Below are 21,209 nucleotides of genomic sequence, written 5' to 3'. Positions count from 1 at the left end.
ATTCTCTCAAAAATAAATAAACATTAAAAAAAATTTTTTAAATAAAATAAAGTAATAATTTTTTTAAATGGAAGGTTGGAAATTAGGAGGTCGGCCTCTGTAACAGTTGCCTTTAATATTTCAGGGAGATGGCAAACTTCGGGGATTTGATGAAAGAAACAGACCATCTCGCCAGAAAAAATGTATCAATGCAACGGATTTTGCTAATTCAATTTAGAGGTTACCCAGCCCCAGCTATGGATCTCCGCTCTATGGAAAAGTCCGGAAATCATCTGCACTTTCCGAGAGCTTTCCTGACCTGGCATGAAGTGGGCCCGGTGCAGACCTGCGCCTGTGGGAACGGCAACGTGTGCCCTGGGGGGAGACTTCCTGCGGATCTCGCGATAGCTCTGCCCTGGGGTTCCCTCACTACCCTTTGGGTCACAGCTCCTCCCTGCCCCCATCAAAGATCGGAGTGTGAACCAACCCTACTTTTAGGGCACATGGCTCAGACTGGCCTCTCTCTGGCTGCAGTGATGGGTTTGGGGGTGGACGTGTGACCGAAGTCAGGGAGTAATTCCAGTTAGTCCTCTTGTAAATATTGGAAAAAAGAAGTGCTTTCAAAAAAAATTAATGTTTATTGATTTATTTTGAGAGAGAGAGAGAGAGAGAGAGAGTAAGTGAGGGAGGGGCAGAGAGAGAGGGAGACACAGAATCCGAATCAGCACAGGGCCCGACGCGGGACTCGAACTCATGAACTATGAGATCATGACCTGAGCCAAAGTCGGACACTTAACCGACTGAGCCACCCAGGTGCCCCAAGAAGTGCTTTTCCTTTGGAGTGGCTGAAAGGCCGTGACGCAAGCCCGTGAGTCTTAACCAGGGACGGCTTTGTCTCTCGTGGGCTCCCTGGAAATATGTCTACAGATCTTGTTGGGGCTAAGGGGCGGCATGACTGGCATCGGGTGGGGAGAGGCCAAGGATCCTGCTGCCCACCTACAGTGCACGTGACGGCCCCCACGCCAAAGAATTTTTTGGCCCAAAATATCAATGGTAGTGGGGCTTAGAGATCTGGAAGCCCGGAGTTTGGTTTGGGCACCTACCTTGATAGGATGTAAAATGAGCCCACCCGACACTGAGGCCGACGGAGAGGGTGCATCCCTGCCTGAAGTCTACCCCCGAACTTTCCAAAGCAGCATCATCTACAAGTAAAAAGGTCCTTACTGCGTTCCCCTGCCCTGGGCCAGGACTCTCCTTCAGGGAGGCCGTAGCCGGGATGATGATGGAAATCCAGAATGTCAAAGAGGACACTAGGGAGAGGAAGCAGCCCAGGGGCTGCGGGACTGGGCAGGGAGGCCTCCCTGAGAGCTGCAGAACAGGAAGCCTGCTTTGCGGACGAGGTCACGGGTGTGTGGCACAATAAGAAAGGCGGCAGGCAGGGCCAAATCACCCAGAGCCTTGCGGGCCTGATGGGAAGTCTTGAGTTGTACTCTTGGCCTGGTAAGAAGCTTCTAGAACTAAAAGTCCTGTGTGGCTCCCTTGTGCAAAAGAACGGGAAGGCGTCCTCCGTCTGTATCCCTCACAGTCCATTATGTGTGAAAATAAGAGGTATTCAGTACACCGTATTCAGTTTTCCTTAAAAAGTGTAGCTACGGTCATGTCAGTAAATCCTTTCCAGGTCTTTGTGAGGCCCAAGCCCAGAACCCCTCAAGGACTGCCATTCAGGTTGCCGGACAGGAGTGTTTCTGGCGTCCACACGGACAAGATGCGGGGTTCTGTCTTCACGTGGCGTTCTATCCCTGGGCTGGAGCACAGGCCAGATGCCCGTAACAGAGGGTGGCCCGCACTTACCCCCGTGAATCCGGCCCGGATTCTGAAAGGACACGTTCAGCCACAAGTCACTTAGGCCGGAAGAAAGAGCAGCAGGTCCCGGGACAGACGGGGCCGTGGCACAGGGTTGAGATGTCCAGGCACCGCAGAACGACGCACCCCTACGGGGCGAGTGGAGGCTGGCTCGGCGTCGGGGGAGGGCCACGCTGCCGTGAGTCGTTGACCCTGGGAGGCTGTCTGCCCAGAACGAGGGCCTTTTCTAATCTGCACAACGGAGCCCCGTGTGCTAGCGGGCTAGCGGGGGCCCTGCTGCAAAGGTCAATCCCTTCCCTTGCGCTTTCTCCATAATAACGGAATCATGACCGTCCTTTTCGGACTCCCTGCTGCTAGGTGCATCCGTGGGAAGTAAGCACGTTTGTCCTGTGCTGCGTCCCTCTTCCTCTCTGTCCCTTCTTCATTAGCTCTATCTTGACCGAGCACTCAAGGACGCACAGCCTGATCGCACACGCTGGGCCTGCTGGAAAGCGTGAACTGGAGAAAACGTATGGAGTCAGCCACGGAAGCGGGTGCATGTGTCGCCTGCTGCATTTGTGTGGCAGTGCCCGGAGGGCTAGCGGGCCCTGGCATCAGGCTGAAGAGTGGGATCCCTACCCCTAGAGGGGTTTTAAGTTTGCCTCTTCCAGCAAGACCGGAGCTGGGGGGTGACAGGACTTCCATCTCCGGTCCTGTCCCAGACGCTCAGATTCATGCTCGGGGAGCTCTGGCCCCTCATCTGGCAAACCAGGGCTCCAAGTGCAAGCCTTGTAGACGTGGTTCCTGTGACATGGCAGAGGGGACCTGATTTGCGCCCCCGAGCACTCTGCTGTAGCAGTTTTCATGGAGCTTTGCAGAAAACCAAGAAGTGGTGACTCAATCTTAACCAGACTTGTAGCCTGCAACTGTCACTCCTGACAGGTCTCCAAACACTAATCCAGGTGTTAACAGCTATAAGCAGTTCGCTTTAAGGAAAGGAGATCATCCTTAATAATCTGGGTGGGCCTCATCCAATCAGTTGAAAGATCTTAGGAACAAAACTGAAAAAGAATTTCTGCCCAAGAGCTTCCAGCCAGCTGGCCAGCCCACCAGATTTGAGACTTCCCCAGCTGGTTTCCATGACGGCAGAAGCTAATTCCGTGGAACACGCAAACACCCACACACACACACACACACACACACTATCCTACTGGTTTGGTTTCTTAGGTAGAACCCTGATACAGAGTTCAAGTCCAACTTCTGCTTTTTCAGTGAATATTTTGGAGTTGGAGCATCTATCTTTGACCAGAACAACTACACACGGTAGAACAACAACACAAGAAGATCCTGGGTTTCCTGATATCAAGGATATCATATCATCCTTAGACCGTCTACTTTTGGATTTTGACACGGAAGAGACACAAAATCCTACCTTGATTAAAGCCATTGTTTTTCTTCTTTCATGGCCAAACTTAATCCTAAGTGACATGTATTTAATTGTGTGACTGGCATTTGACCAACAGATAAGGATTGAGAACTTCCGAGAGGCTAATGCTGTACCCAAGGTCAAACAACCAGCAAAGGGTAGGACCCAGTGCTTGCCTGTGGGGTTTGAAAGCCCACACCGTTTCAACTACAATCTACAAAACCCAGAATTTCGAAGTCTTAGGCTTTTATAATGACCCCTTTATCATCTGGGGGAAGAAGCAATAGTATTTAGTCTCAGAAAACCGGAGAGTCAACTCCGGAGAGTGGAATGAGATAAGAATCAGCCGAAGATATTTCAGAAGCAGAGGAAGCACTTTGCAGATCTGAGGTCAAACCAGGCTATATCACTTCAGCCATTCTTAAAGTCCAAATCAATACATAGGTTGGGTCCAAATCAATCCTGAGAACGCAAGGTGTATTAGTTATCTATTGCTGCATAATAAATTTCCCTAAAACTTAGTGTGTCGAAACAATGAGCATTTATTCCCTTATAGTTTCTGTGCATCAGGAATTCAGAAGCAGCTTAATTGGGTGGTTCTGGTTCATGGTTTCTTATGAGATTTCGGACAAAATCTTGACCAAGAACACGCGGATCTGCAGGCTTGATTGGGGCTACAGGGCTGGCTATTGGCAGGACTTCTCAGTTCCTCACACCTTGGACCTCCTAGTGCTGCTTGAGGGTCCTCATGACATGGCGGCCAGCTTTCCCCAGAATGAGTTAGCCAAGAGACAAGGCAGGGAGAAAGTCACAATGCCTTTTATCACCTAATCTCAGGAGACACACGCTGTCCCATCTACCACATTCCGTTTAGTCGGAGCAGGTTATTTAGTCCATCCTACACTTGAAGGGTGGGGAATTAAGCTCCACCTCTTGAAGGGAGGACAATCACAGGAGCCTCATAGAGACAGACGCAATGCCGCATAGACATTCCACAATAACTAACCAACAGAGAGCATTGGGCAGAGGAAGTGAATCTTCTGGGGAATACCAAAACCCACTGTGCCCAAAGTGAACTCTGAGCCGTCTCGCAAAGGAAATGGAACATCCTGTGCAAGAACCATCAGAGTGCACCACATTTCCCACGGCTGCTAAACATTGTTCCGACAGGAGCCCACTCTTGATGCGTGTGAAACCATGACTTAGTCTGTTTACCCTCCTCTTGGCATAGCTTTTGGAAGACAAGATACATCATATATACAGATGAGCGTTTAAAATGACTACACATAGCAAATAAAGAAATCACCACCACAACGGGAAATAAAACATCGCCAGGTCTTTAAAATACCCTAGCATCCCTCCTTGACCCCATCTCTTTTCTTTCCGCTGAGAGGTAATCACTATCTTGACTTTGAAATAATCAGCCTCTTGCTTCTGTTCTTATCTTTTGAACATCGTTGCGCCATCTCTAAACAATATGTTGTTTGTCTTTGCCTGCTTGTGAAATCTAAATAAATGAAACCATATTGTATATGCTTTCCTGCTATTTGCTTCTTTGGCTCAGTATTAAGTTTGTGAGTTTAAGTCATTATTTGCATTATGTAGATATACCAAAATTGTCTTATCTAATCTAATGTTGACGGAGTCTTGGGTTGCCTCCAGTTTTGATCATTACAAGCATGCTTGTAGTGATATTGTGGTTCATGTATCTTAGTGGACTAGTGGGAGGTTCTTGATTTCCTTTGGAATTTCCCTAACAGGACTCTGGGTATACACGTCATCTGTTCTACAGTGAATGCCAAAGAGTGCCAAACTACTTTCCAAGGAGACTCTATCAATCCCCATGCCTACCAGTAGCGCCCCTCTTCGTTTTACATCCTCACCCTTACTGCTTTGGGTTAGACTTTTTATTTTTCTTATTCTCTTAAAGTTTATTTATCTTGAGAAAGGGAGAGAAAAAGAGAGATCACAGGAGGGGCGGAGAGAGAGGGAATCCCAAGCAGGCTCTGCACTGTCAGCGCAGAGTCCGACGTGGGGCTCAAATTCACGAACCACGAGATCATGACCTGAGCCAAAACCAAGAGTCGGATGCTTAACTAACTGAGCCACCCAGCTGCCCCATGATTGGCCTTTTTAATATTTGCCAATATGGTGGGGGTAAATGTGTACCATTTTGGTTTTACTGTACGTACCCTGGATTACCCTGAGCTTGAGCACTGTCCATACATTTATTGTCTATCATGTCACCACTCTTGAGAAGTGAGCTATTCAATTCTTTTACATATCTACATTTTTTTTCTGATTGACTTAGTAATGGCTGTACATTCTGGACGCTAGTACTTTGTAGGCTACATGGGTCACAAATATCTTCTCCCATTGTGCAGTTGTCTTCTCGCTGTCTTTAATGACACCTTTCTAAAATTTTTTTAATGTTTATTTATTTTTGACAGAGAGAGAGAGAGAGAGAGAGAGAATGAGTGGGGGAGGGACAGAGTGAAAGGGAGACACAGAGTCTGAAACAGGCTCCAGGCTCTGAGCTGTCAGCACAGAGCCCGACGTGGGGCTCGAACTCATGGAACGCGAGATCACGCCCTGAGCCGAAGTCAGACGCTCAACTGAGGTACCCTAATGGTACCTTTTAATGAAAAAAGTTCATCATTTTCATATAGAAAATGTTATCAATATTTCTTTTATACTTTGTAGTTTTTCTGTCATTAAATTCTTTTGCACTTGAAGGTCATGACCATGTTTTTCTGTAACATCTTTGAAAATCTTTACACTTTTGAATTTTAAATTTTAGTTCTTAGCCACGTGTCATTGACTTTTATGTGTGGTATTCAATAGTGCTGCGATGTAGTTTTTTCCTGACATATGATTTCCAATTGTTCTAGCTCCATTTATTTAAAAGCCCATCTTTTGGGGTACCTGGGTGGCACAGTCAGTTAAGCGTCCGACTTCAGCCAGGTCACGATCTCGCGGTCCGTGAGTTCGAGCCCCACGTCAGGCTCTGGGCTGATGACTCAGAGCCTGGAGCCTGTTTCTGATTCTGTGTCTCCCTCTCTCTCTGTCTCTCCCCCGTTCATGCTCTGTCTCTCTCTGTCCCCAAAATAAATAAACGTTGAAAAAATAAATAAATAAATAAATAAATAAATAAAATAAAAGCCCATCTTCACTATCATTTGTGATTATATCAGGTATTAATATATGTTGAATTTGTTTATGGACTTCTATTCCATTGGTCTTTTTGTCTCTTTGAGCCATCTCACACTCTGATTCTTAATTACTATAGCATTCTAAGATTTAGTATGGCGGAGGACAAAAAAACCCCATAAAATGTAGGCAGGCTGTGTTTTCTTCAAGGACGTCTTGGTTAATCTGGTCCTCTGTAAAAATTTTAGAGATCAGCTTGTAAAGTTAAAAAAAAAAACTGTTGGGAGTTTTTGACAGGAGTTGCAGTGAATGTCTAGGTGATTTTGCAAATAATAGACATCTTTACAACATCGAATCATCAAATCCATGAATGTGATTCATCTCTTTATTTCAGTCTTCTTTGATGTCTCTCAATGAAGTTTTATTATTTTTCCATAGAGATCTTGCTCATGTTTGTTAGATTTATTCTTAGATACTGCATATTTTTATGCTGTTGTAAATAATACATTTTAAGCTTAATTTTCTAGATGTATGCGGTAGCCCATAGAAATGTAATTGAGTTTTTATTTCAGTAATTTTGCTAAAACTCTTAGAAATTCAAAAAATTAACCTAAGGATTAATTTGGATTTTCTATATACACAGCCATATTTTCTGTGTATAATGAACTATTTCTTAAATTTTTCTTTGTCTTGCCTTCGTATTCTAGCGACGACCTCCGAAATTACATTGAACAGAAATGGTAATATTAGGCACCTTTTTCTTGTTCTTGACATCAAATATACTTTCAATCTTAAACCTTTAAGTCCCACATTTGCTGGTATGTTTTCTATAGCTACCCTTTACCAGGTTAAAGAAGTCACGTTCTCTTCTCCGTTTGCTAATAGTTAATAACATATCGAGGTTTTATTATATTAAACACATTTTCTGTTTCTATGTGTGATGATGTTTTGCTCCTGTGGTGTGCTCATGTGGGGGTTACATTAATTGATTTTCCAACATTTACTCAACTTTGCATTATTTTGATAAGCCCAACTTGGTTATAATGTCGTTTCTTTGTTATACATGGCTGAGTTCTATTGGCTACTACTGCTTAATATTTTTGTATCTTACATTCACAAGTGTGATTGGCTTTTTTGTACCGTCTGTTGATTTTGCTATCAAGGTTATGTTACCGTTATAGATTATATTGAGGATTGTTTCTTCTTTTTATATTCCTTATAATATTTTGGGCAATTTTTGAACCATTTTCAGCTTGAATATTTGGTTGATCTCACGATGAAGCCATCTGGCTTGTAGGTTTCTTTGTGGGAAGATATTTGAGGACTAATTCCATTTCTTTAATGGCTGTAAGACTATTCAGGCTTTCTACTTCTTGAATCGTATGTGGTCTGTTTTATTGTTTATAAGAATTTGTCAATTCAATCTAATTTTCAAATGAAAAGGCATAAATTGGTTTGCAGGACACTTTCATCTTTTAAAAGTCTGTAACAACCATAGTTTTATTCCTTTAGTCATTCTTAATTATTATTTAATTTGTATCTTCTCTCTTTTTTGAGAAATTTTACCAGAGATTTTTCAATTTGATTAATCTTTTACAAAACAACTTCTGTTGTTAATTATATTTTGAGTCTGAGTTTCACGCTGTGCCCTCATGTTTACAAATCCACTTTTCTCTCTCTCTTTTTTTTAATTTTTGTTTGTACTGCTGTTCTTACACTAAGTTTTAAAAATGGATGTCCAGCCTACTAATTTTTATCCATTTTTCTATTCCAATATAACCATTGAAGACTGTAAACTTCTTTCTATATGCTGCTTTAGCTGCATTCCACAAGTTTTTGATATGTATTTTCATTTTATGATGTCATCCTTTCTAGCTTCCATTATAATTTTTTTTTGACAAATGCTAGCATATTGCTTGAGTATAATTTTTCTACTTGACTTTTTAAAAATTGGTCTTTAACATAATTTGGGTCGGAGAAGGTATTTTATGACTTTAATCCTTTAAATGTGTGGAGACTTGCCTAATAAGCCTACATATGGAGATTTTTATGAATGATCCGTATGTGTTTGAAAACAATGTCTATTCCTTAGTTGTTGAGGATAATTCCCTAACTTCATTAGGGCAGGTTTGTTAATAATATTACATCTTCCTGATTTTTTTCCACTTGTGTTACCAATAACTGAGATAAGTATATTGATACGTGAATATGAACCTGGTGTAAGACACTGCATTATTTTCTTTTAAAATCAAAATGAGGGGCGCCTGGGTGGCTCAGTTGGTTAAGCATCCAACTCTGGATTTCAGTTCAGGTCATGATCTCACGGTTTGTGAGTTCGAGCCCCACATCGGATTGGGATTCTCCCTCTCTCTGCCCCTTCCCCCACTCGTGTGCACTCTTTCTCTGTTCCTCCCCCGTTTGTGCTCTCTCTCTCTCTAATAAATAAACTTAAACAAAATACAATAAAAATGAAATTGACTCCACCCAGAATGGGTGAGGACTTTGAATCGTTGAATGTCATCATCACGATGGGTTCCTCCATTTCCACGTCCTGGAAGTGAAAGCTTGCCCCAAACCCTAGAGATTCTTGCTTCAGTATCAAGCAGGGTCCACAATAGGGCTGGAATCTCCAGGATTGGGCTCCAGCTCCCTAGGGGCATCATACAGCCATATCTCCGAATTCGTATCACTTCAGTGCCTACACATTCATGATGGTGTAGATCCCCACTGCCGGCGAATCCCGTAGACCATAATCTTCTCCCATTCTTGGGGTAACTCCTCCCAACCTCGCTCCTGTCTTAGCACTATTCTTATCTCTTTTACACATTATTCTCAATAATTCCTTCCTCAAGAACCTTCGGAAGCACAATTAAAGCTAATCTATCTTGGACTTAGGGTTGAAAGAATAAGATGCTGGGAGTTAAGATCAGATATCTTAACTTGTAAAAAAAAAAAAAAACAGGCATGCATCATTACACACAAAGGTGAGCACTTGTGTAAATATACTAATGGATACTTGTGTATCCCTCAAAAATCTCCCCCTCCTGAAATACCGTCCCCTTCAGGAAGCCTTCCTTAAGCAGCGCATTTAGCATGACCTCTCCTTCTTTGTAATATTCACATGTAGATCATATACTGTCTTACACCAGAGACTTTCATGTACCTTTTCATTTCCCTCTAGATTATAATCTCTCCAAGGGCCATAACTCTGTCACACTTTTCTGCGCTTCTCACAGGGCTGCGAACTGAAGACACAAAAGAAATGTTCGAAAAATGGAAGCCAACATTCTTGCTCCTCATGGGTTTATACTGAATTCCGATAATCATAGTACAACATTCCTTTCCAAAAACCACACCTATAGAGACTGGTCCACAGTTGGAAGAAAGCAGGAACTGGGGTGAAGAACTTGACAAAGAAGAGGGGACATTGTGGGAGGTTCACCAGCAGTAAACAGAGAAAGCACCCTTAGAGCGACTTCCCAAGAAAACTAACAGAAGATGTAGTTTCCAAGAATCCTTGGCCTCTCAAAAGATAGCCGTCAACCGAAGCTAAATATTCTGTAGCCTGGACCGATTTGGCTTCATTTTGTAGAACTTATTTACATGACTTGCGTGACACTCCATAGGAAGGCCGGGGTCCGTTCACGGGCACCTCCACTGAGGGTTTGTCATGAGGCCTCCGGTAATAATTGTAGCTCAGTCTCTTGCCGGCCAGAGTTACACCCAACAACACACACACACAGCTGGACACCACGCATTCACTGTTCGGCCTCCCTCCACCTGTCTTCCCCTCCTACTGGCTTTTTCGTCCTCCACCTGCCTTCCCACCAGCGTGTAAGCGTTTGTCTGGCCGTCCTGTGACGGCTGTCCATCCTAGGATCGTATCTTTAAGTCAGCTTCCTTAGAGAGGTAGACCAGCACAGTGCCTACGCTGGGCAGTCAGACACACCCTCATTCAAGTCCGTTTTCTCCTGCTTCACAGCCAGGTGAAATTGAATAAAACGATCTTAACAAGCTCTCAGCTTTAATTGAGCCAATGGCACAGAACGCGTTGGTGTTTTCTTAATTGGAAGAGAGCAATTTAACTGTAAGCGTGGACCGGACAGCATTGGTTTAAAACTCAGCGATCATCGCATAATCCCACTTTCAAAACGCTTTGTGCCACATGAACGCAGATGAGGAGAAGCACGGACAGGGACACAGTGTCAGGTCAGAAGACAGAAAGAGAGCAGGCATTTCTTCTAAGGAGAGCTGCCGCGTTGACCGAGAGGAGGTTGGTTCCACCATTAAGATGGAACCATTCTTCTCCACTACGCATGTTTCCGGCAGGGTGCAGGAAAGGTGTGGCGGGGAGGAGGACATTCCCCTAGTTCCTCTAGCTCCGTCCCTGCCCCTTCCGCTCTCTCCCACAGGAAGAGGCGGGACCTATCCTCTGAAAAGGATCTTTCTCCCTGGGAGTCACCTCCTTTAAAGACGCCAGGTGGTTTCTTCCCCTGCCAACCTTCCCCCAAGTTCTTCCTCACCTTCTAATCAAGAGACTTTGCCAAAGAGCTTCATAACTTCTACCCCAAATTCTTTCTTATACATTTTAACGTCCGCCTCCACCCCTTCCTTAGGGTCTTAAGAGGCCAGCAGCCTGGGCTGCCCACCTGCCATGCCAGCTGGAAGGCAGGAACGGTTTGTCTGGAGCTGGGTTGAGGGTCCCGGGAGGGCAGCCTGACACACTTTTAGCTGTGCCATGTCTGATGCTGAGCAGGTTGCGACCAGCAACACCCCCCTGCACCCACCCCTCCCCCCATGTATGCCTTTATGAAAAAGTGCTGTAGGAGGCTGGTCTTTCTTCCCAGAGAGGAAACGTGGAGGGATGGTTCAGTGGTCCCACCAGTTGGCGGCTCTGGCCATGCACCTGGTCCTGTGTTGTCGACAGATACCATGTGTTTTAACCTCCAAGTCAGCCTGAAGACACGGCCACACCACCAGTGAATTCAGGAGGATTCTAGTACCTGTGGGACACCTAACCCCCACGTGTGCTCATGCCCTTAAGACTAAATGGTAGGAGACTCCTAGGCCATCATGCATCTCAGACCCTCTTCCCTGATCTAGGTATGTGTATGTATGATGTTGAATCATTTTGTAGAACCCGGACTGCATAGAAGTGAAAAAGTCCGAAATAACCAAGTAGTCTGCTTGCCATTTGCTGCTAAATACCTGAAGAGTCACGTGGTCCCCAGTGAGCATGCCCACATCCAGGAACTCCTGGGCCAGAGGCAGCTTCTCTGTTTAAAAGTCCTTCCTTGAGGGGCGCCTGGGTGGGTCAGTTGGTTGAGCCTCTGACTTCGCTCAGGTCACGATCTCACAGTTCATGGGTTCGAGCCCCACGTCGGGCTCTGTGCTGACAGCTCGGAGCCCAGAGCCTGCTTCGGATGCTGTGTCTCCCTCTCTCTCTGCCCCTCCCCCGCTCACACTCTGTCTCTCAAACATAAATAAACATTAAAAAAAAAAAAAGGTTCTTCCTTGAGTTTGCCCAGTGGGCATCCCTGCTGAGTGCACCTTTGGTCCACACATTACCTTTCTGGATGTTCACGCATGCACGCAGCTGAAGACATTTATTGACAGCTTAATATTGCCATGCACCACGCTGGGGCCTGTGTTGATGGACCTTAAAAGTAACCTTGCTTCCATGAGAGACACTGAATAGTGCCTTCAGTAACTCCTTCATGGCATAGCCTTGAGCTCATTCGTTGCCCCCGTCTCTCTCTCTCCACTGGGCTTGCTCTAGCTGGCCTGTGTCCCTCGGCAAGTGTTATGTCCAGAAATGATACTGGAATCAGTTCAAAATGGAATAAATAACTCCTATTTTACAATCCATTTTAGAAAATGCAACGTAAATTTAAGTAGTCATGCCATGCCCCCCCCCCCACCCCTACCCCCTGCCATGTCCTATCAAGACGAGGAAAAATAGATTAAGAGTAGAGGTTTGAGAGTCAGCACAGGAGCAAGGATGATCTCGGGAAGGCACGGTAAATTGTTGAATCTTGGTGTCAGCATTTTAATCATTAATATGTTATCAGGAGGGCAATTGGGAGAAGTAATAAAATAATGCATTTGAAGTGCTCAGTATGGCGTCTGCCCTTAGCTCAGTAAATGGTTATTCTGCATATCGCTAAATCCCTAAGGTTCTTTTCACACGTGCTTCTGTTCTCAGGTGTTTTTGACACAGCGTGGGTCCTAACATCACTGAGTTCCAGTAAGCATGTTAAACTAGCCCTGTTCCTTCAGCCTGCCCTTTAGGATCCTGTGTTCAGCATATAACCCATTGTCCTCATCTAACCCGTTTATCAAATAACCTACTGGAGTTTGTCCTCAGCGTACCTTCTATGTCCTCATCCTACTGAGGCATGGAGTTTGTCCCTGGGATCTTCCTTCCAGATAAGTGTTGATCTTTTTTTTTATTATTTTTTTTAATCTTTATTTATTTTTGAGAGACAGACAGAGTATGAGCAGGGGAAGAGCAGAGAGAGACACAGAATCCGAAGCAGGCTCCAGGCCCTGAGCTGTCAGCACAGAGCCCGACGCGGGGCTCGAACTCACAAACCGTGAGATCATGACCTGAGCCTAAGTCTGATGCTCAACCAGCCAAGCCACCCAGGGGCCCCTAAGTGTTGATCTTTTAATGAGTACTCTTTGGCTAGGCTCACTCAGCCAGTCATGACCTTGTAAAATCTCAAAACCATTTTTTTATGAAGTTCTCTCAGAATGAAATTCTGGCTACCATTCTGTAGTATTTTCTTTAGGAAGAATGCTGTGTGTCTATGGAACATGAAAAGCGCCTCTGTTTCTTGTCTCCATAAAGCTCTTACACTTAACATGCTTCCTCCATAAATCTGTAATTCAAAATGTCTGGCACAAATCACAATCAAATATTATTATGGCTTGCCTCAACAGAATAATACTTTGTAAAAAAACGTTTATGAGAAAATGAATGAAGCTATTTTGCTTTATAAAATTGGTTTAAAATAAGTTAGAAAAGTGTGCATCGTTCTTTGCATATAGAAATAACTTGGGTTCCTTTTTAGCTAGAATCAAAAGAATATGTAGATATCGTTGAACAGTTAGCATTAGCCCGTCCAGGTTCAACATAAAGCTTTTCAGATTAGTCAGATTAAGAGCATCAGACGTGCCAAAAGAGGTCCGTGTTGCCAGGGGAGAGAGGGAGCCACGGAGCATGTGCCTTCAGATATACAAAGCTACTGAATTGTGGCTGGTCTTTTTGGCAGTGTGCATTTTAGGGAGGTTTCATTGACCAGCAGTGCTTAGAACAAGGTAGAAGGCAGGCCACATATCCATGGTATGTAGCCATAATTCTAATATGGCCGCCAAGATTCCCGTCCTCTAGTGTAGATGCCCTACCTACATAGCGCTCACTTCTGGTGTGTGAGCAGCACCTGTGAATATGATTCACTCTCATGATTTGGTGATATTCTATGACAAAAGGACAGTTTCAGATGCAATTAAGGCCTCTAATGAGCTAGGTTTGGGTTAATTTTAAAAAGGTGCTTAACGTAGGTGGGCCTCGTCTAATCAAGCGAACCTTTAAAAGAAGTCTAAGAGATTCAACATGAAAGAGATTCTCCTGCTGGCCTCGAAGAAGCAACTGCCTTGATGCAGAGAGGGCCATGTGGCAAGGACTCTAAGTGGCCTCTATGAGTTGAGAGTGATCCCTAGGTGACAGCTGGTAAGGAAATGAGACCTCAGTCCTACAACTGCAAGGAACCAAATTCTGCCAACAACCAGTGAGCTAGGAAAAGGACCCCAGCCTCAAGGGAGATCATCATCCCTTCTGATGAAGCCACCCAGAGCTTCTGTTTGGGTGGAGTGACTAGAGAGCAATTAAACCAGGCTTTAAGAAATCACACTGGGGGCACCTGGGTGGTTCAGTGGGTTGAGCGTCCAACTTGGGCTCAGATCATGATCTCGTGGTTCGTGAGTTCAAGCCCCGCGTCGGGCTCTGTGCTGACAGCTCAGAGCTTGGAGCCTGCTTTGGATTCTGTGTCTCCCTCTCTCTCTGCCTCTACCCTGCTTGTGCTCTGTCATACTCTCTCTCTCTTTCAAAAAAAAACATTAAAAAAATAATAAAATCACACTGTATCCACAGTTAGAGGTCCACTTGGGAGCCTGCAGGACACCCGTGTTTTCCCTACTTGCCATCATCTCCCAGTTCCAGGGCTTTAGGAGTCTATGCCGTGCCCGCCATCCAAGGCACGCCCCTCTGGGCCCTCATCCCCAGGTGGCAGGTGCCGCAGCAGCACAGACAGGTGCTTGGGAGGGACAACACCTCCTCCGAATGCATCAGTCCCGACAGATGGCTTCACCATGGAGTCTTCGAGACTTGGCAAAGGCAGCAGACTGGGAGCATAAGTGAAGTCTTGCCTGAGATTTGGGAAGAGCAGGGATGCTACCAAGTACCCAAAAGGCTACGGCGGGGCTTCCACAAAGCCCAGAAGGCCATTTAAGACAAAACTTGACGAATGTCTCGCTGGGAGAAGTGATGCCATGCAGGGGTCAGGAGCGTACATCAGGGCAAACGAAGAAACGGGAGAAGCTGAGAAGGAAAAGGTCCTTCGTGTAATTACGAATATGAACTGAAGAGTGTTTTGGAGTTAGACTAAGACAGGAGCAGATAGCGAATGTTATTTTGAGACGTAATTTAAGAATTATTTATTTGGGAGAACACAGGAGTATCGTGTCATCCAAAATCATCTCGGCTGCTCACGCTTGTCGTAAAGCTTACTAATCATCTGGGCTGGGTGGGTGTTGGAGAGCCTAACTGAAAACATCTGCTAAAATGGAATATGCTAATCAGGTCTTATTTTTACGATTTTGCTCAGGATATAATTCTGAAGGAGTGGAATGGAGTGATCATCTGAGCAAACTCATATTTATATGCAAAATGTAGGTGTCTTTGACTCTGCATTTCAAAATGGAGATGATGGATTTTTTCCATTAGAAACGTTTGGGTCACCCCAGCTGCCAGCTTTCATGTTTTTATTCCCCCCCCCCCCAACCCCAGGAGATACAGGCACTTTATGGGCCTTTCCCAAGCTGCCGCAAAATGATTGATGGTTGGACTTCTTTTAATCCAAGTAATGCAGAGCGTCTGAAGCTTTGGTAATCGGATCCTACTGACTTTAAAGACCACTGCCAAAATATCCATAGCACAGAGGTTTGGCAACTTGATTTAATCATAGCGAAAGACTTACAAAGTGCAAAACGAGCCCCAAGACGGCTATGAAATGGGCCAGTTCAGAAACTGACTCAGGCTAAGAAGTTGTTCGATTTTGGTGCCTCTCCCTTGCTTTGTATCCCACCTCTCGAACTGCCTTCACCTTGGCCAAAGTTGGGGGCAGGTGACACACACAGAAGAGAGAAGATGTCAAGGGCAACCAACGACTTCAGATCGTAGGAATAGCGTCTGCGGACATGTGAGGCTCAAGGCTGGTGAACCCCAAGCCACAGTGCCCAGATCATCCCAGCGTGGGAAGATTAAGGCAACTGTGGACCCGGCCAGGGCCTCTCAAAGGGAAGCCAAGTGGTAAACTTAGAAGCCATCCCTTGTTCCTGTAAAGTGAGAAACTGGCCGTCCACGATGCTTTATTGACCAACAAGGTTACAGTTTGCGCTAAGAGCAGTAGATCGGTTCGCCGTTCAACCAATGTTTTATGATCCTGGCAGGGACTGAGGGTGATCTGTGACCAGGTGTTTCTCTGGAATTTCTGTCACAACCCCCGCTCGAGAGGCCTCTTTCCATTCTGGGCACACACACATGGAGGTTCCAACGTGAAACCTTTGGTCGTCTGCTCCAGAAAGACGAGGAGGAAGAGAGAGTGAGCAGGAAGGGCCTGGAGAGGCCAACACCGTTTGGGTGCCAAACATCCTATTTGCTTGGCTCTCGCTTGCACGAATTCCCGGACAAAATAAAACCAGAACACAAGACCCGAAGTTCAGCACACATCTCTGTTAGGCAACTTCAGTCGCTAACAAAGTGCAAATGCGGACTCCCGGGTCAATCTGATGTGCCATGCTAGGCCAAGCTTGTTTTATTACATACATTCTGCATTCTAAGAACTAATAACTTCATATTGTAAACATTAAGCATACAGAGTTAAAATTCAAGGCCACATTCTATCATCGATTGTCTCTTTTGTCGTGTATCTTTGGCTGGCCGAGATCAACTCGTAGTGTATAAATGCATAAGTTATATAATTATTATATAAAAAGGGGGGAAAAAACATTGGCTTGTATACTTCATTCTGACAAACGCACAGCGTTTGCGACTCGAAAGGAAACCCGGAGCCTCTGCCGAACCCAAATGCCTAGATGGTTTCCGATGGCAGCATCGAAGAAGGCTACCCACCTCTTACCTGACCCTGTGGGGAACAGAGCCCCCCCCCCCCGCATAACGATGAGGTCCCAAATGTTTCTTTTAAATATCAGACAATTCCAGTTAAATTTTTCTTTTGACAGACAAACAAACAAACAAAAAAGAGAGATGCGTATTCTTGTTCCTGAATTCTACTACTTTCCCCTCGTCCTGGACGCCATATTCTTCCTCTTAACACTGGGTTTGGTAGGGCACCGACCAATGAACCCGCAAGTCTCCCGACTCAGTCTCCGGCCTCTGCACTGTCCCAAGTCCAGTCTCCACTGCTTGACAAGCGTCTCTCCCAGCCCTCTGGCCTCCTCCTCCTCCGCTCCCTTCTCTTGCACCTCCTCCAGCCCTCTGTCTACAACCACACGCTCGCTGTCCGCAGACGGCCCCGGCCCCACCGCCGGGCTCAGTTCCCCTGATACCGTCCAGGAGCTGCGGCTCTCCCCCGAACGGAACGCATCTGATTTCACCCAAACAGCACGTTCTACTGAGTTCCATCTCGGTATCTGTCGACGGGCCACGGTCTCTCTCTTTCCTTTTTTGATATGTTTCTATCTTTAAATACAGGTAGTTTTCCTTAAAATGACATGTAAATGGTATGTCAGGGGAGGTACTTGAATCCCCGTTTGCACTAGCGGGACCCCAAACTCCCCTCTGAAGTTTATAGGTTTCTTAAGAACACTTTCTTTGGCACGTTGTCCTCGTGGCTTCTTCATGCTTCTACTTACAATGTCTTTTACAAGGTGGGTCCACACCCGAGGTGTCCAGATAACGTTACATTTCTCGCATCCTCTTTATTCCTGGAGTAATACTTTAGTAAATCCCTCCCGTTAAGAGTCTTTGGATCTCGTCCCTGGCTTCCTTCCCCAGCGCCAGTCAAGCTTTTACATTCCTCTTGAGGCACTTTGATTCACGTTCTCCGATAGAGTTGGTGGCAATTTCTTGGTGATTGTATGCTGTTGGGAAAGGCCTCCCTCAGGTCGTTAGTAGTAAGTGCCCAGATGAGAAGGCATGTGGCTGCCCGGAAGCCTAGTGTTGGGGTATATACCCCCGGTTGGCGAATTCCAGTAGGGGTTTGGGGCGGCGAAGAAACTGGACGAGGTCACGGGTAGGGCGGGAGGGTGGGGGGCCACAAAGTTCATCTTCTGTGGGTGGGCGTGATAGGAGCCCATGTAAGGGAGGTCTGAGGGGTACTTGTACAGAGATGATTCTGGAGGGTGGGGCTGGAGGGCCTGGGCGATCCCGTGGAAGTCAAACTTGTAGGCGTAGCGCTTCCCGTGGACTTTGGTCATGATATTTTTGTCATAGTAGTAGCGGAGGGCGCGGCTGAGTTTGTCGTAGTTCATATTGGGTTTGCTTTTCCGTTCTCCCCAGCGCCGGGCCACCTCATCGGGGTCCGTCATCTTGAACTCCCCGTTGGTGCCTTCCCAGGTGATGCAGTTGGAGTTCGAGCTGTCCGACAGGAGCTCCAGGAGGAACTGCCACAGCTGAATCTGCCCACTCCCTGAGGGGGGGGGGGGGAAGGAAACAGAACACCAGTGAGAACAGGTTATGAGCTAAAGGCAGTGTTTCCTCAGAGACGGAAGCGGGTGCTTAGTGGTGTTCCATGCAGACGCCTTAACCTGCCTGTGCGCCCGTCCCTCGGCTGCTGGGGATGGTGGCTGCCTTCCTCCCTCTTCTCCAGAATATTGCCCTTGGCTGAACAGGAGTTGCTTCACCTCCCACCCACCCCCCGACCCCACAGGGCAACCCACAGCCAGAGGGGCTGACACCGTGCACCACAGGCCCGTCTCACTGCCTCAAGGAGGGGCCAGCTCTGTGATGCTGCTCATACTCGTGAGCTCCTTGCAGGACCAGACCAGAGCAAGGTTCCGGCTAAGGCCACCAGCCCCCGCAGCCTTACCCCTGCCCTGTCTGCTTCATCACTGCCTCTCTCCCAGAGACACACAATGAACTGAGCACCTGCACAAGTATGGGCATCCCAAGTTCTGTGTCTTGGGAACAGGGTCTTCGGTGAGGATCTTTGGTGATATCGGGCTCATCCACAGATCCAAGTAATGCAACGCAAAGAATTTCTATGGGGCAAAGTTTAGGTTGGTCCCGTCCATGTCTGACTTCCTTAGAAGCACAGCCAAGCCAACTCTGTGTTTCAGGGCTGAAAGGGTTTATTTTTCCTATTTTGCGAGGCAAAAAGTGCCATTATGTTGATGGCAATAATGACTTAACACCATTTATATTGGCTAGGTCAAGTAAAATAATAAAAGTCATATTTAGGAAATGAACTTCTAAAAGTTTATGGAAAAAATAGAGAATGGAAGTAAACACCGTTATTTCCAACATAACATTTTGCTGGCACCCAGAAAGCAATTCTGTCAAAACTTTTCCTAGAACAGAATTAACCCACTCAAAATGAGGAAGTTTAGAAAAAGTTGGCTCTTTTTCAAACCGGATCACCTAGTTCCGGTATTTAGGCAACTGCATCGTAACAGAAATCCACGGGTTGCCCTCGCATTGCGATGCCAGTTGTGTTCAGAAGTTTCCAGAAGAAAATCTGCAGCACTGAGTGACTGCAAGCCCTTCTGGGGAACCAAACGAGACTCCACCTTCATCAGCGAGATCTCGGTTCGCTGGGGGCACAGAGTCAGAATTGTGTTTGATCCCACTGGAGAGACACGTGGGTGTGCCTTTCAGCTCTTATTAAGTTTCGAGAAAAATCCAGGCATATCGTTCCAGCCGCCACGTTACACTATTTTAAGATGACTTATGGCTTCCTCCAGGGCAGCAGCATGTAAATATCGACAGCAGTATTGAGCACCAGGAGGAACTAAGATGTGCCGAACAGATTTTCGAAGCTTTGAAAGTAACTAAGAGGCCTGGCTTTCCTCCCAAACTCCAGCTCGAACACTGCCTCAGGCTTGTACCAAAAAGATGACTTTTTTATTTTATTTATTTATTTTTTTATTTATTTATTTTCCGTTTATTTATTTTTGGGACAGAGAGAGACAGAGCATGAACGGGGGAGGGGCAGAGAGAGAGGGAGACACAGAATCGGAAACAGGCTCCAGGCTCTGAGCCATCAGCCCAGAGCCCGACGCGGGGCTCGAACTCCCGGACCGCGAGATCGTGACCTGGCTGAAGTCGGACGCTTAACCGACTGCGCCACCCAGGCGCCCCAAAAAGATGACTTTTTTAAACGTTTATTTATTTTTGAGAGAGAGACACAGAGAGAGCATGAGTGGGGGAGGGGCAGAGAGAGAGGGAGACGCAGGCTCCCAAGCAGGCTCTGAGCTGTCGGCACAAGGCCCGACGCGGGGCTCAAACTCATGAACTGCGAGATCGTGACCTGAGCAGAAGTCAGACGCCTAACTGACGGAGCCCCCCGGGCGCCCCCCAAAAGAATACTTTTCATTGCACGATCAGCAAATTACCAAGAGATGTGATAAAATGACTGGCAACTGTTCAGGGAATTGATGTCGTGTAAAAATCAATTAGAATCTCCCCCCCCCAAAGCCTTCTCCCTAGCTAACGGGGTCCTACATACATTGCCCAACTCTTCAATCCTTGTTTCCACACTGGCTACACGGAGATGGGTATATTTGTGAATTCATCCATGCAACAGCATCGTGAGAAAGGTCAGCCTTTTGTGAATGTGTTCTGGAAAATTCTCATTTTCACTCTACAACACATTTGAAATATATTAACAGCTTGTCATTCAACTCAATGGAAGCCTGTGCTTTTTCGGAACCACATATTCAAACTGTTCTCAATCAAGTTTTGGTTGCCCCGAACATCTCATTAATATGCATTTGAAAAAATACGAAGAATGGTATGAGAAAACCATATGGTTTTAGTATACATATTGTAACCAAAGGATTACTACTTGACAAAAATTCCACACATGACCTGGGAATAGGGAAAAACAAAATTTTTTTATTTAACAGCCCAACATATGCTTCCACGTAAACACGTAGAGTTGTCTGAAAATAAATATTCACTGTGAACGTCCTCCCACAGAGAAAGCAATTCCATAGATTGCACATAAACACACAGACCTTCCCAGAGAGCCAGTATAATAGCCGGTATTTATTCAAACCTTGGCATTGCTCCTAGGCATCTGTCCCTTGCCCACTTCCTTTAGAAACCTGCACCGAGACAGCCAGTGGGCAAGGGTGGTTTCATACCCCTCCTGCTTCTGAAGCACTAGAAAGGCCGAGATCTAAATGCGCAGCTGGAAATCCAAAGATGCGCGATTTCTTACTAGACTCTTTTGCCCGTTAACCTTTAAGACACAGCCTCTTGAGCATTTCAAGGATCTATGGGCGTAAGAGATCTTTACACAAAATTCATCACCTTCCAAACCTGAGAACAAAAGGGAAAATGCAA

The 21,209-nt window shown here is 45.9% G+C and overlaps 1 protein-coding gene across 16 annotated transcripts in view; it reads right to left on the bottom strand.

Annotated features, from left to right (window-relative positions):
• Window positions 1-16,460: 16,460 nt before the first annotated feature.
• The window catches only part of ERG (ETS transcription factor ERG), a 267,584-nt gene continuing 262,835 nt past the window's right edge, over window positions 16,461-21,209 (bottom strand). For all 16 annotated transcript variants that reach the window (XM_045501369.1, XM_045501368.1, XM_045501367.1 and 13 more), the window contains one exon: window positions 16,461-18,330. In XM_045501369.1, coding sequence (XP_045357325.1) covers window positions 17,810-18,330 — 521 coding nt within the window. In that variant the 3' untranslated portion in view covers window positions 16,461-17,809. The remainder of the gene's footprint in view (window positions 18,331-21,209) is intronic.

Source organism: Leopardus geoffroyi, chromosome C2 (genome assembly GCF_018350155.1).
Source record: "Leopardus geoffroyi isolate Oge1 chromosome C2, O.geoffroyi_Oge1_pat1.0, whole genome shotgun sequence".
Taxonomy (NCBI): domain Eukaryota; kingdom Metazoa; phylum Chordata; class Mammalia; order Carnivora; family Felidae; genus Leopardus; species Leopardus geoffroyi.
This window is presented reverse-complemented; position numbering and strand designations above follow the sequence as displayed.